Source organism: Lepisosteus oculatus, chromosome 14 (assembly GCF_040954835.1).
Source record: "Lepisosteus oculatus isolate fLepOcu1 chromosome 14, fLepOcu1.hap2, whole genome shotgun sequence".
Classification (NCBI taxonomy): Eukaryota; Metazoa; Chordata; class Actinopteri; order Semionotiformes; family Lepisosteidae; genus Lepisosteus; species Lepisosteus oculatus.
Genome location: NC_090709.1, coordinates 45383389 through 45398386, shown reverse-complemented (window position 1 = coordinate 45398386; position 14998 = coordinate 45383389). Strand labels below are relative to the sequence as shown.

General features: G+C 54.3%; 2 protein-coding genes across 3 annotated transcripts in view; one reads left to right on the top strand and one right to left on the bottom strand.

Moving 5' to 3' along the window:
- The first annotated feature begins 754 nt into the window (after positions 1-754).
- Positions 755-5853, top strand: LOC138243435 (uncharacterized). Of its 2 annotated transcripts, XM_069199037.1 has the most exons (5): positions 757-1285; positions 1746-2108; positions 2785-2910; positions 3082-3143; positions 4303-5848. In XM_069199037.1, exons 1-5 carry the CDS (start codon positions 1240-1242, stop codon positions 4399-4401), a joined length of 696 nt encoding a protein of 231 aa, XP_069055138.1. In that variant the 5' UTR covers positions 757-1239; the 3' UTR covers positions 4402-5848. The 2 variants fall into 2 exon arrangements, with proteins under 2 accessions (XP_069055139.1, XP_069055138.1); XM_069199038.1 differs by lacking the exon at positions 2785-2910 and having other exon boundaries at positions 755-1285; positions 4303-5853.
- An 89-nt stretch (positions 5854-5942) lies between these two features.
- The window catches only part of LOC138243434 (uncharacterized), a 421149-nt gene continuing 412093 nt past the window's right edge, over positions 5943-14998 (bottom strand). The window contains exons 3-7 of the mRNA XM_069199036.1: positions 9177-9229; positions 8702-9034; positions 8092-8364; positions 7508-7792; positions 5943-7183 (exon numbers count right to left, since the gene is read on the bottom strand). Of these exons, the coding sequence (XP_069055137.1) occupies positions 6663-7183; positions 7508-7792; positions 8092-8364; positions 8702-9034; positions 9177-9219 (1455 nt within the window). The 5' untranslated portion in view covers positions 9220-9229 and the 3' untranslated portion in view covers positions 5943-6662. The remainder of the gene's footprint in view (positions 7184-7507; positions 7793-8091; positions 8365-8701; positions 9035-9176; positions 9230-14998) is intronic.

Below are 14998 nucleotides of genomic sequence, written 5' to 3'. Positions count from 1 at the left end.
CCCCGTTACCTGTAAAGCGCTTTGAGTGGAGTGTCCAGAAAAGCGCTATGTCGTGTGAGGATTATTTTAATTATAATTATTTCAGTTCCTGACCACTCGAGGGCGGTGTGACGGAGATGGACGAGACGGAATCTGCATTAGTTTATACAGTAACTGCGCGATCTGCAAGGATTACCGTACCAGATTCCTTGTCGTCATCTCCTACTGCACCCCGCTGCTGATCTGAAACAGGTGATCTCTCACAGCTTGTCAGCTTGTGGACCGCGAAGCGCTCAGCTTTTAAAAGTCACACACACACACCTAGCGGCGACGAGGAACAAGCAGACTCGAGGTCTCCACACTGGTTCGCACGCGTCCCGCCCCACGCGTGTCCGAGAGCGGAAACGACCCGGTCTTTCCTGTGCCGGCTGAGCCTGAACGCTTCAAACACGTTTCCGCACGGTGATCTTATAAAGAAAAAGAGCGTCTCTGTATTTTTATATTTCCATTGTATGCCTCGCCTTTGGATTCTGTACGTTTCTTACAGAATGTAAATAAAAAAGAAATTCAACTTTCACAGAGGGAGCAGTGATAGACCATTCACGTTTGTGGATAAAATATTTAGCCACAACAATGAACAGATTAATGATACAAACATGTCCTTTATCCCAATCAGATCTCACAAATTCACCTACAGTCACAGAAACGCGCCAGTTCCTTGTCATGCATCGCGTTGTGTGTGTGTGTGTGTGATGTCCCCAGCCTGTGTAAGGATGTATCTGTGTGTGTGACTTCCTGTGACCAGAGAGACAGGCCAGCAGCCCGCCCCCGCTCCACCTGTGTGAAGTCCTTGCTGTGGTTTTGAACTCAGCTCGCTGAAGTTCCGGTGGGGGGGGAGATCAGGTCTGACTTGTGTGAAGATACACCCCAAGAGCTCCCGCACGCTGCGTACTCCAGCCCCGTTTGAGCCGCTGAGATCTGGTTTTACTGAGCTTTTCTGCGAATGCACGACCCCCACCACCACCAAAGGGCGTCGGAGCAGTTCGGGGGTCCGGACGGCGCAGCTCCCTGGTTGCAACAGCTCTGTCCCGTCGAAGGCCGGTGTCCGGACTCAACTGCGCGACCCGCCAACGGTGGAAAAAAACGCCCTTTTATTGGGGGGGAGGGGGACGGCCAGCCAGAGGAAACGAGACGTCGTCGTCTCTGGTGGTCTGAAGCCCAGCCACCGCCCTGGACTAACTGCCCCTGGACCGGGAGGAGATGGACGCGCCGGCGGCGGCGAGAATCGCGCTGGTCTTCCTCACCCGTGAGTAGGCGAGCGTCCCCGTCAAATGCGCCTCTTCGGGGCTCATGCACGGCCGGACCGGACCGGACCGACGTTGAGCGCCAAAACGCCCAGTACGTGCGGCGCTCAAGCCGCTTGGCGGGCCGCGCTGGGGCCGAGGGCGCTGCTTTGGATTCGCTGTGCGGCGGAAGCGACTCGGATGAGCAACATCGTGTTTTTTTTCTGTTCTCTTCTTGATAAGCGGGGCATCCTCGCTCCTGAAACAGCAACGGGGCGTGAAACGTGTTTCCCTCTTAGTTCTGGGTGCCAGTCCGAACCGGTACTTCATAAGGCCAGCAGTCTGAAATAAACCGCACCGATGAGCTTCGGTCCCCTGTAACTGTCCTGTTAGCGAGCAGTGTACCCGGCCGGATCTGAAATCAGCCCGCCAGCCCCGTCCTGCCGGTGTCTGAAAAGGACTGACGCGAGTTTCCTGTCTCAGATGTCTGCATGACGCGGGGGCTCGGGGCCGAACCGGCCGCGGTCGTGGAGCTGCGGGTCCGAGCCGGAGACACGGTCACCCTGCCCTGCGGCATCAGGCACCTGAAGGAGACGCTGTGGATGATACAGCGGCCCCTGGAGATGCCGCTCATCGCCGCCGTCGCCCAGGTCAGCGGCTCCCAGGTCAACAAGGAGGTGGAAGAGGGGTACCGGTCTCGCCTCTCCCTCGTCCTCGAACCCTCGACCCTCTCCGTCAGCCTGACGCTCGCCAACCTGACGGAGTCCGACCGGGCGCTGTACTACTGCGCCGACAGAGCCGGCGGGCGGCTGAGCTTCGGAAACGGGACGGAGCTCGTCTTCCCCGGTGAGCCCCAGCCACCGCCCCTCAGCGCGGATCGCTCTGTCCTCAGCTCTCTGATCCGTTTTGCGGGCAAGAATACAATCGTTCATCTGCCGTCAGCCCTCCGGGAGAGCAGCACGTTGTGCTGAGGTCGGGTTTATGCAGTAGATTTACAGTTCCCCCCTAATTTCAACGACCAACCCCACCTTTTCTTTACCGTGCGGTGTCCTGGGCTCCTGTCAGCGTGAGATACATAGAAGGACATTTAAAACTGAGAACTGGAGGCTCTTCTGTACACAGAGGGGGGCGGGGGTGGGGAACAGGCTGCCCAGCCCTGTGGTTGAAGCCGATACCCTGGCTCCTCTCCAGACACAGCTGGGTGAGCTCCTCCAGTCAGGACAGGGGGCTCTTCTGTACACAGAGGGGGGTGGGGGTGGGGAACAAGCTGCCCAGCAGTGTGGTTGAAGCCGATACCCTGGCTTCTCTCCAGACACAGCTGGGTGAGCTCCTCCAGTCAGGACAGGGGGCTCTTCTGTACACAGAGGGGGGTGGGGGTGGGGAACAAGCTGCCCAGCCCTGTGGTTGAAGCCAATACTCTGGCACAATGGGGTTTCATTAGAGAGGTTCCCAGTCTGGGGCTCGGTGAGGTGACCCAGACACGGTCCCGGTCCCCTGAGGGCTGTTTCCTTGTCTGTGGCAGGAGGAGGCCCGGAGCGTTCCCCACCCGTTCACCTCCAGCTGTCCTGCCTGCTCGTCCTGCTGTCGGCTCTGCCTCTGAGCGCCCTGGTGTCCTCTTGCTGCGCCTACTGCCTGTTCGCGAGAGACGGTATGGCCGCTCGGCCCTGCTGGACAGGACCGTGTCCAGCTCCGTGCACTGTGAATCACGACGGGACCTCTCGCACCAGGAACAGGGATCCTACCTGTGAGAGCTGGTGTTCGCTCTGCCAGCTGCTGTGTCCTGGTCTTCCTAACCTCCTGCTGCAACGTCTCCCTACAGCTCCGGAGCTGTGTGTCGCCTGTCGGAAGAGATCGAGGGCAAGACGTCAGCCCAGCATTCTGGTAATTCAGACGTTACACTTTCTAGATCACAAGACGGCAACAGAACGAATCGCAAAATCTAAATGGCAGCCGTGCTGGGGCTCTGGGTTCAATGATGGACCTGGGGTGCTGTCTGTGTGGAGTCTGCATGTTCCCTTCATGTTGGTGTGGGTGTCCTCCAGGAGCTCCAGTTTCCTCCCACAGTCCAGAGACAGGCTGGAGGGCTCATGGTAGGAAAACTGGCTCTAGTGTGTGTGTGTGTGCCCTGTGATGGACTGGTGTCCTGTCCAGGGTGTGTGAGTGTGTGTGTGTCCTGTGATGGACTGGTGTCCTGTCCAGGGTGTGTGTCTGTGTGTCCTGTGATGGACTGGTGTCCTGTCCAGGGTGTGTGAGTGTCTGTGTCCTGTAATGGACTGGTGTCCTGTCCAGGGTGTGTGAGTGTGTGAGTGTGTCCTGTGATGGACTGGTGTCCCGTCCAGGGTGTGTGAGTGTGTGTGTGTGTCCTGTGATGGACTGGTGTCCTGTCCAGGATGTGTGAGTGTGTGTGTGTGTCCTGTGATGGACTGCTGTCCTGTCCAGGGTGTGTGAGTGTGTGTGTCCTGTGATGGACTGCTGTCCTGTCCAGGGTGTGTGAGTGTGTGAGTGTGTCCTGTGATGGACTGCTGTCCTGTCCAGGGTGTGTGAGTGTGTGTGTACTGTGATGGACTGCTGTCCTGTCCAGGGTGTGTGAGTGTGTGTGTGTCCTGTGATGGACTGCTGTCCTGTCCAGGGTGTGTGAGTGTGTGTGTGTGTGTCCTGTGATGGACTGCTGTCCTGTCCAGGGTTTGTGAGTGTGTGTGTGTGTCCTGTGATGGACTGCCGTCCTGTCCAGGGTTTGTGAGTGTGTGTGTGTGTGTGTCCTGTGATGGACTGCTGTCCTGTCCAGGGTGTGTGAGTGTGTGTGTGTGTCCTGTGATGGACTGGTGTCCTGTCCAGGGTGTGTGTGTGAGTGTGTGTGTGTCCTGTGATGGACTGGTGTCCTGTCCAGGGTGTGTGAGTGTGTGTGTCCTGTGATGGACTGCTGTCCTGTCCAGGGTGTGTGAACATGACACCAGCAGGGGGAGCTCAGGACAGGCTGCAGAGGGGCTGAGCTGATCTGGCCTCTCACTCCTGGTTTCCCTGTGGTCTCGCCCCCCTGCAGGCGGCGACAGGCGATCAGACGCAGTACGAAAACGTCGAGGAAACCGTTCCCCCGGCCGCCCCCAGGAACAGAGACGTCCGCAGGACGAGGCCCGTCTAGTCCCTCCTCGGGGCTGCAGTCCGGCCGGAAACGAAGAGAGAGCGCTCCTCGTGCTCCAGTATCCCACCCGACCCGAAGCCACAGGGATCGGCTCCGCGGACCGCAGGCCCAGAGCTCCCTCTGTCCTCCGTGTGCCTCAGTCCTGTGTTTGTTTCGACTGGAGACAGCATGTACGAGCCACGCGTGTGAGCCGAAATAAACACAGGCCGTGCCCAGCTGCGTGTGCCCACCTTGTTCCCCGCAGAAACGCCAGCCCGGCCCTCTCCTCCCCCTCGGGAAACCAGGCCGAGGGAGAGCGCGGGCGGAGAGAGGCCCCACGCCGCTGTGACCGCGCGCAGTGGACACAGCCGACACCAGAGACACCGGGGGGCTCCTCGGCTGGGGGTCTGCGATGAAAGAGCCGCGATTCGTCCTGCTGGGCGCGAATCAGGCTGGAGGCTCTGAGCGAGTTCTGGAAACGCAGGGCGAAGAGGCAGGGGGGAGACGGGGGGGCTCGGCCCGCAGAGGGGACAGAGAGTCTGTGTAGGCTGGCAGGAAGGGGCAGGGGGGCTGCGCTGGCGTAGGTGTGTGTGGGCCAACAGGAAGTAGAGTAAGACAGCGACACAGCACTGGCCTCAGCCCTGAGCAGGTCGCTGGGCCGCAGGGGCAGGGAGGGTGGAGCTCGTTCTCGGAGGTCCAGACAGAACGTCCCAGCCCGAGGCCTGACAGGACAGGAAGTGTGTGTGTGTGTGTGTGTGTGTGTCCTGGATCATGACAAGGAACAACCGAGTTCGATACAGCTCCCCATTCAGGACCAGGAGACAGGAGACCCCCGCTTGACTTTAGGATTATGCCGCCCTCTAGTGGGCTGGAACAGAAATTTCTACTCTGAGAGAATTTAGAAATAAAAACATGGCAGGATCTTTCAGGACATTTTAAAGACCACATCTGTGAGGCTACAGATCAGTATCTTTACACACAGTAAGAGAGTGTAGATGTTAAGTCAACAAAACAATTGCTTAACAGGACTTCTTTACTCGAACACTGACTGTAATGATCACAGAGAGGTGAAGGATCAGAGCTGAGGCCTGGAGTCAGTGTCTTCGCCCAGTAGGAGCCGAGACAGGTACAAGTGGAGATGTGAAGATCTGACCAGCGTCTCCACTTCCCAGCCTGAGCTGGCAGGAACCCAGACTGGTCCTGGGCTGGAGAGTCACTACCAGCAGGGTATTTACTCAGCGTGATCTCCCCCTGACAGCCTGACCTGCCCTTCTCCCTGGAGCCTGAGGTCACTCTGAGCCGACAGCTGGACTGTACCTGAACATTCAGAAACTGTGACAGGACCTTCCCAGAGGACTTCATGGATACTAGGAGCCAAACAGAGACACACACACCTGGATATAAAAAAGTAGTTTTATTTATTATAAATTGCTAAAATACCGATCTCGGAGAGGTCAGCATTAGTAAAAATAATTTTATATGTAACTTTTTATCTAAAAATCATTTGTTCATTTTAATCTTGTGTAAATATATACAATATAAATATACAAGTAATTTATCTATAAGCCTAATCAAATGCTACTTTAATTTCACATTTCTTTAAAATAAAATTAAAGCAAAAGATTTAATTTTATAAGATTGTCTTTTTAAAACAAAAGGCTTAAAAGTGGATTGAAACTACTCAGTGCAGTCCTACGTCCTGCCCCTACTGCAGTGTAACTTTCAAGTTTGGCAGCAGCACACGAAGGTGTCCTGAGGGCAGGTTTTTGTCCAGATGCATCTTTACAGATCCAGCGCTGAGGGGCTCTGTCAACAGGGCTGGGCCCAGTGGAACCAGCAGAGGGAAGGTCCCAGTCAGTACCCAGGAGCTGCCACTAGGGGGCGGCAGAGTGTCAGGGCTGCCTGGGTCCTGAGGCTCTCTTCCTGATCTCTTCGACGTTTTGTTCAAGGCAGACTGGTGGTCTTTGTTCAGCTCTGCAGCAGGCAGGAGAGGGGCCCCTCTGTGTGAGGGTGAGGCTCCTGTGGGGAGAGTCGCCCCTGGATGAAGATCAGGCTGCTGGAGGTGGGGAAGAGCTCTGTGGGTCCAGGGGGTCTCTCTCTGCCTGCGTCTTTGAAATACACACAAGCTGTGAGGGAATAAAAACTTAGTTCTATTGCGCTGAAATGTGGAAGGAGCTCAAGTTTACTGTGCAAAGGCCAGTCTGGCTTCCTGCACTGTCTGACGGGGATGTCCGACAGCTGCACCAGTAACTTGGCCGGCTACACTGGCTGTGATGGTCAGGTCACTGATCTCCTCCATCAGACAGCAGAGGCTCTTCCAGACTCGACTGGTCTTCAGGGTCAGCTGGGGTCGACCCTCCACTGAGCTCCTGGACTGTCGATTCTTCTTCACCTGCAGGAGGCTGCTCACCATCATCCTCCTCAGATGGATATCCTGAGTCTGTCTTCTGCTCTGGGTCTTTCACAATAACTGTGCCTAAAGGGATTCCTGCAGTAACACTGGGAGAACTGGATCCACTGGGAACTGAAGCAGACTGATTCACCACTGGAACAATCTCACTTCCTATACCATCGTCTTCCTCCATGCGCAGGGACACAGCATCACTGAACTTCTCAGATCCCTCAAGGATTCCATTTTCTTTATGGATATTAATATTGTTGCTTTCAGCTGGTATCATGTTTCTCTCCTCTCTCATCTTCCACCGTCTCTGACACACAACAGCACCCAGTGCAGCACCCATCAGCACAGCCACTATCGCAGTGATGACTAAAACAATTCCAAGCCATGACACCCTCCTCATCTCTGAAAACACAAGAGCAGAGACAGTCACACAGAGAGCAAACCTACAACAGCAAGAAGGAAAAGAAAAACTATCCAGCAGCCGGTGTGAGAGAGAGTGTTCTTGCTGCCCAGTTTCACATCCCAGCTCAGAGCCCGAGAAACACCAGGAGAGGAGCTGGAAAACTGCCGTCTCTGAAACACCAGCTGACACACTGGACCTGTGTGATCGGCTTCAAACCACAGGAGAAAATCAGCACTGAAACAGCTCAAGTATTGTTTCTTCATAAGCAGGTAAGTTCAGGTGGAGATCAGTTTAACTCAGTTTGTCCTGTAATGAAGACTCACCTCCCCCAGTGACAGTGACGATCGCAGTGCTGATGGTGTTTCCCTGAAGGTCCCTCACTGTGTAGCTCCCCTGATCAGCTGGTGTGAGGGAGCGCAGTGTCAGAGAGCCGTCCTGCACCCACACTCTCTGCTCGTACCCGGGGCCAGGGAGCCCTGCGCTGCTCAGTAAGACTCTGGGAGACTGGGCAGATCCTGCAGGATCAAACAGCACCTTCACTGGAGCAGCAGTGTGGAGAGGGAGAGTCAGACTGTCTCCAGACTGCAGGGTGAGGACTTCTGATCGAGCTGAAATTCAAGGAAAGGAGCAGAGTTAAAGAATGATGCAGACAGCAATTCATCAGCTGTAAAGACTGCACTCACTCAGAGGAGACAGTATTGATCACATTTAAGTCGTGAACTTGAAGAAAGTTTCATAACAGCAACAGTCATTTAGAGTTCTAAGTTCAAATATATTCAAGAACCTTAATGAAAAATCCTGAAAAATGAAATGTCAGGTAATCAATACCTAATCCAATACCTCCTATTGACCCCACACATCAGGGACTGACACTGGTGAAAGAGTCACACTGGAGCCCCACTCTCACCTCCCACAGTGACGTGGACAGTGCTGATGGGGGTCCCCTGGGAGTCCTGCACTGTGTAAGTGCCCCCGTCTTCAGCTCTCACACTGGAGATCTTCAGCACCTGGTCTTGAACCTTCAGCCTGCTGGAGTCTGGGGTCACAGTGCTGTCGAGCACAGAGCACAGCCTGCGAGACCCTCCTCCCTCAGGCCTGAACCACAGCTCTACAGCCTGCTGTGTGCGCAGAGGGACACTGAGGGGGTCTCCCCAGGAGAGACTGATGTTGTCCTCGTGTCCTACAGGAAGACATTGACAAGGGAGCGGTCAGCAACACCGGGCAAGTCACATGGTCTTCTCCCAGAATTCCCTGTCTGGTCTGAAGAGTGAATTCAGTCATATACCCCAACATCGTCTGAGTTGAGCCCTGGCTAAAATTCACCAGGGGTCCTGATCTGGGGTTTGGGATGAAGGAGATGGAAAAAAATGATAAACAGAAGATGCTGGTGCACCCTGGAGAACTGAGAGAGAAAACAGCTGTAGGTCAGGTTAGTCGACACGAGTCAGGAATCACTACACTGTAAACACCCGCTTCCCTCAAACTGCTCGGATCACAAGGGAGAGAAAGGAGATTACCTAGAACTGTGAGCTTCACATCTCCCAGGAATTTCCTGTCGCTGTTGTCATCCACAAATCGACACTCGTAGATATCTTGATCCGAGAACGTCACTTTATGAAGGATCAGGGAGAAATCTCCATCTCTCATCCTCTCTCTGGACAGCTCAGCTCTGTTCTCGAACCCTGGGTAAGTGTGGATTTGGCCACTGTAGAACTCCAGCACACGGCGGTCAGCTGTCTCCCACAGTACAATCTTCTTCTCCTCGGGAATGTGTCTGTAGGAGCTCCCATCACAGGGCAGAGCGACAGTGTCCCCATAGAGCCCAGACACAGGGAGGAGAGCAGAGCACACTGGGAAACAGAGGACAGAGACAGAGAGACACTTCAGCTCCCTTAAAACACACAACAGTGAGACAGCTCTCTGGACGTGACTGTACCTGCTTGTGGACAGCATTTCTTCACAGGCGAGCGAACGACAACTCTGATCTCTTACCTTGAGAGCAAAACACCGTCAGGACAACACCCAGGACCGTCATGATGAGGGACCTGCAGTAAGATTGCAATATGAGTGAGAGAATTCAAGCTGAAAAGAAAACCAGTGTCCACTGTGGTTTAAATTATCAGTTAGGAAAAGAGAGAGAAAGCTCTTTGTAAAATGATGAAAAAAGACACCAGGATCCAGCAACAAGGAGCACAGTGAATTGTACAAATAAAATGTACAACGTTGTAATAATTTTCAATATGTTCTTTCACACTAGAACAGCAAGATAAACGTGCACATTTCTCCCCATTTCCCATTTTCACTTACAGTGCCTTGCACAAGTATCCAAGTCCTTTAAAAGTTTACTAATGGAAACGAGCTCTTACTATCTGTTAATGCTCCGTGGTGGAATGGTGGGAGTCGGTGAAGGACAGGACCCGAACCCTGGCGCAGACGTACTGCAGACGGAAGGCGGCCAGGGAGAGGAAGGAAGCTGCACGACTCCAGAGGCAACTCGAGGAGGAGTACAGCTCGGCTAACGGGGGAGGAGCCTTCAATTCAGCCCGGGCACGGGACCTGAAGGAGAGGCTCCGCAAACTCAATCAGGTCCGAAGAGCCCAGAAAAAGAGGGTGATCCACGGCCTGAGACGGGGAAATGGAGAGGAACTGCTGGGCGAGAGCGACAAGGTAGAAGCGGCCACCGCTTTCTACACGGAGCTGTTTTCAGAAAAGCAGACAGAGGTGGAGGCAGGCGATGCTTTTCTGGAGGAGCTGAAGGCACGAGTACCGGAGGAGGTGAGGGAGGACTTGGAGGGTCCGATCGCGGCCGAGGAGCTGAAGGCGGCGCTCTTGTCCATGGAGAATGGCAAGGTGCCAGGGCCGGACGGACTCCCCAAGGAATTCTACACCTGCTTCTGGGACACCCTGGCGGCAGATCTGGTGGAAGTGGCGCAGGAGATCTTCCGCCGGGGGAAACTCGGAGACACCATGAGGGAGGGCGTCATCTCCCTGCTCTTCAAGGGAGGAGACGCCGCCGACCTCAAAAACTGGAGGCCGATCACGATGCTCTGCGTGGACGTAAAGATCCTGTCCAAGCTCCTGACCGCCAGACTGAGAACCGCCCTCCCCCACGTCATCCACAGCGACCAGACGTGTGGGGTGGAGGGGCGATCCGTCAGCTGGAACCTCCAGCTGACCAGAGACGCCATCGCCTGGGCCGGGGACCGGAACGTGCCCATGATGGTGGTCAGCCTGGACCAGGAGAAAGCCTTCGACAGAGTGAACCACAGCTATCTGTTCAGGGTGCTGGAACGCTTCGGTTTCGGAGAGAGTTTCAGCCGCTGGATTCAGATTCTGTACTCTGACGTGGGCAGCAGAGTGAACGTGAACGGAAACCTGGGGGATTTCATTCCCCAGGAATCCGGAGTGCGACAGGGCTGCCCCCTTTCACCCCTTCTCTATGTTCTCTTCACAGAGCCCTTAGCAGAGGCGGTGAGACGGGACCCCGTCATCGACTAACCCTAACCCTGAAGATCTCCCAGTACGCCGACGACACGACGCTGTTCCTGAGGTCGGACAGGGGGCTGAGGAGGGCCCTGCAGATCATGGAGCAATACTCCAGAGCCTCGGGGTCGAAACTCAACCGCCGAAAGAGAAAACTGAAGTTCTTCGGGCCCTGGAAGCACAGGACGACAGCGCCGGAGGGTCTCAAGCTCTGCACGGAGCCCCTCAAAATACTGGGGGTTTCCTTCCAGAGCCAGGACAACGAGACCAACAACTGGACCAAGAGGATCGCCAAGGTGAATGCGAAGCTGGGTCTGTGGAAAACGCGGTCGCTGTCCTACACAGGGAAAGTGATGGTGTTGAAAGCAGACGTCCTGCCGGCTTTGGTCTACCTGGCGGTGGTGTACCCGCTGCCGGCCAGACTCAGACGAGTGCTGCAAGGGATGATCTTCGGCTTCGTCTGGGGCGGCAGGTACGAGTCCATCACGAGAAACCGGATGTGTCAGCCGGTCGAGGAAGGGGGTCGGGATGTCCCACATTTCCCCCTGAAACTCGCCTGCATCTTCTTCTGCAACCTCTGTCGGGCGCTGCGGGAGCCCATCGGCCACAAGTACCAGTACTTTGTCAGGCTGTGGCTCTCCGTCCCGATGAGGCACTTGGTCCAGTGGTCAAACACTGGGCCCAAGGCAGAGAGGCGACCAAAGTTCTACACCCACGCTGTCAAGTGGAGCAGGAGGTACGAGGCCACGAGACAGCCAGAGCTCTGCACCAACCACAGAGCTTTGTACAAAGAGGTGAGGGGGCACCTGATCGCCAACGAAAGGCTGCGAGTTCCCAGACAAGTCTGGGACAGGACGCAGCCCAAAGAACTGAAGGACCTCAACTGGATGGCCGTACACAAGAGACTGGCTACCAGAGAGGTCCTCTACAGACACTCGATCTCCAGGAACCCGCATTGCCCCCGGGACACGTGTTTCGTCGAGGAGACTCAGGAGCACGTGTTCTGGAGCTGCCCCTTCGCCAAGGCGGTGTGGGGCAGAATGGACAACACCATGCAACTCCTGGGGACGGGTGCGGTGCTCAGTTACCAGTACATTCTGCTGGGGCTGGCACCTACCGGACTGGACAGGGGGACGCAGTTCCTGATGTGGCTGCTGCTGTCCCTCACAAAAAAAGGCCTGTGGGACGCGAGGAACAATCTCATCCGGCACAACATCGAGTGGGGAGCGAGGGAGCTGGAGGAGAGGATCCTGGCGGACCTCAGGAGGAGGATGAAGCGCGACGTAGATTGATAACGGACAATCACCGCCGTTCCGCCGTTGTTTTTATTACGTGGAGTGTTAATATGCGTGAGATGTTTCCTTTTGAAATGTTTTTTTTTGTAGAAAATATATATATATACCCCGCCCCATAGGCCAGTCAATGACGTCAGAAATCCCGACAGCCAGAAGCAATCGACAGTGCCTCTCGGTTGAGAGGCTTTTAACTCCAACACGGTAAGAAAAACCCCCCATTAAAATTTAAACAATGCTTTTGAAAATTCACCCATAACTCACTCTGCAGGTAGAACAATTCGATAGCCTTATGATCTCTTATCAAAAATTCCAACCATTACAATTTATTTGGTGCTTGAGCTGACCAGTATACTCTAAAACACCAGAGAGGAGAATGGTGTCCAAACTAGAGGCCATCATGGGCAACGTCTCCCATCCCCTCTATGACAGGCTTGCAGGAATGAAGAGCACGTTCAGCAATAGACTGATTCATCCACGGTGCGACAGGGAGCGCTACAGGAGGTCATTCTTGCCTTCTGCCATAAGACTGTACAACACATCCACCTTGCGTCTGGGCAGAGGCAACACTGACAGGGACCTGTTTCTGGACTGAACACATCTACTGCTACATCTGTTCTCTTTCCTTTCCCGTTTACAACCATTTTTTGTGCAATATATGCCAGGGACCCGTGCAATACATTTATATTTACATCTATATTTATAGTCATATTGTGCAATATGACTGTGTACTGTTCTGTTCTGGTTTGTTCTGTGTGTGTCCGGACTGTGAGTAACTCTTTTAGTGCACCCCTCACTGTACTGATTGTATTGTCTGTATTGTACTATTATTAGTATTGTATCATTCGTTACACTGTGGCTGTGTTGTCTGTGTGAAGCTGCTGTTGCACTGCAATTTCCCTCACGGGATCAATAAAGTATCTATCTATCTAAAACTACTACTTCACACCTGAAGCCCAGCAGTGTGAGCCTGGCCAGTACCTGGAGGGGAGACTCCTGGGAGGAGAGCTGAGGCTGCTGCTGGGAGAGGTGTGAGTGGGGCCAGCAGGGGGCGCTCTCACCCTGCGGTCTGTGTGGGTCCTGATGCCCCAGTATAGTGACGGGGGACACTGGACTGTAAACAGGCGCCGTCCTTCGGATGAGACGTCAAACCGAGGTCCTGACTCTCTGTGCTCATTAACAATCCCGGGGTGTCTCTGGAGAAGAGTAGGGGTGTTACCCCAGCGTCCTGGTCAAATACCCCCCCTGGTCTTTACCCCTCATGGCCTCTCTGAACTGGCCTCATCCCTCTGCTCTCCCCCCTCCTACTCCGACAGCAGGCTGGAGTATTTCTCGGTCGCGTTTAATGGCAACGTCAGCTCAAAGGTTTGGTTCAGACCACCCAATGGAGACGAGCGTGCCGACAAGCGGGCCCTGCTGACGCTGGGATGAGAGAGGGAGGCTCTGAAAACAGCGCACAACTCACTGCGCTCCGTCAGAGGACCGAGAGAGGGAGACTCTGAAAACAGCGCACAGCTCACTGCGCTCCGTCAGAGGACAGAGGGAGGGTCTGAAAACAGCGCACCGCCCACTGCGCTCCGTCAGAGGACAGAGGGAGGCTCTGAAAACAGCTCACAGCTCACTGCGCTCCGTCAGAGGACAGAGGGAGGCTCTGAATACAGCTCACAGCTCACTGCGCTCCGTCAGAGGACAGAGGGAGGCTCTGAAAACAGCTCACAGCTCACTGCGCTCCGTCAGAGGACAGAGGGAGGCTCTGAAAACAGCTCACAGCTCACTGCGCTCCGTCAGAGGACAGAGGGAGGCTCTGAAAACAGCTCACAGCTCACTGCGCTCCGTCAGAGGACCGAGAGAGGGAGACTCTGAAAACAGCGCACCGCCCACTGCGCTCCGTCAGAGGACCGAGAGAGGGAGACTCTGAAAACAGCGCACAGCTGACTGCGCTCCGTCAGAGGACCGAGAGAGGGAGGGAGGGAGGAGGCGCGGAGTTCAGGAGAACATAGAATCACGCATTTATTGAACTACTGTAACGAAAAGTACAAAAGTCCAATAGCTCATTTTTTCCCCAAACATTCTTGCGATCGATCGACTGGCAAGCGCTCCGTAATCGACTTGGTGGGCACCCCTGACTTGGAGCACATATATATATAAAACAATGGTCTTATGACACAGGAGGTTGTTAATCCCAACTTTCTTACATAGGTGGCTCGAAAGAGGGGTCGAATCTTTAAACGGCCCTTGACTTGCAGAGAAACGTAAAAAGGACACAATGAGAAACCGATTACTTTTTCAGAGTTTTTAAAAAGGACACAGCTACGACGTCCCGAGGCGCGCTTCGTCACGCCTCTTTGTAAGAGCTCGCAGTTTATTGCGAAAAATAAACTCTTCTGATCAGAGATGGACGGTGGTCTAACCCCTACCCTCGTACATGCCGTCTCACCCGGTTTCAAACTTCTTATTCCACACTTATCTCACAACATGCGGGCTGTTGTCACCCAGAGACTCAACACCGGTAGCAAACGAGGGTCCGACTTCATCTCTGACAGACCCACAGACCCCGAATGCGCTTCTGATGCACCTTAAACCTGACATCGGTAAAAAATAAATAAAACTCCAGACCTTTTTAAAAAGAAAGGTATTAGTTCGGGTTGACGGCTCTTACCTGATAAATCAGCAGACACCTCGGGAGGGGCTGCAGAGATATGTGCAGGTCGGGTAACGCTGTTCACGCCTTTCTCCACCCGATTCCGTCTCCTTTTTCTGTTCTGTCAGAAATCCCGTCACTCCAGAGTTAACCAATCAGAATGCAGCATAATTTACATACGCATGTATTTACGCATACGCATAATTTACATAGCATAATTTACATACGCATGCTGATGCAGCTACCCACCTGAACTACTACCGCCTACAGCTGCTGCGACCCACTATGCCTTCCTCCAAATCTTTTTCTAGATCTCTTCGTCATACCTTCTCTTCCTCCCTGGGCCACTTGCCCGCTTCTCTCACTAAACCAGCATTCCGTCTCTTCACAGCTATCTG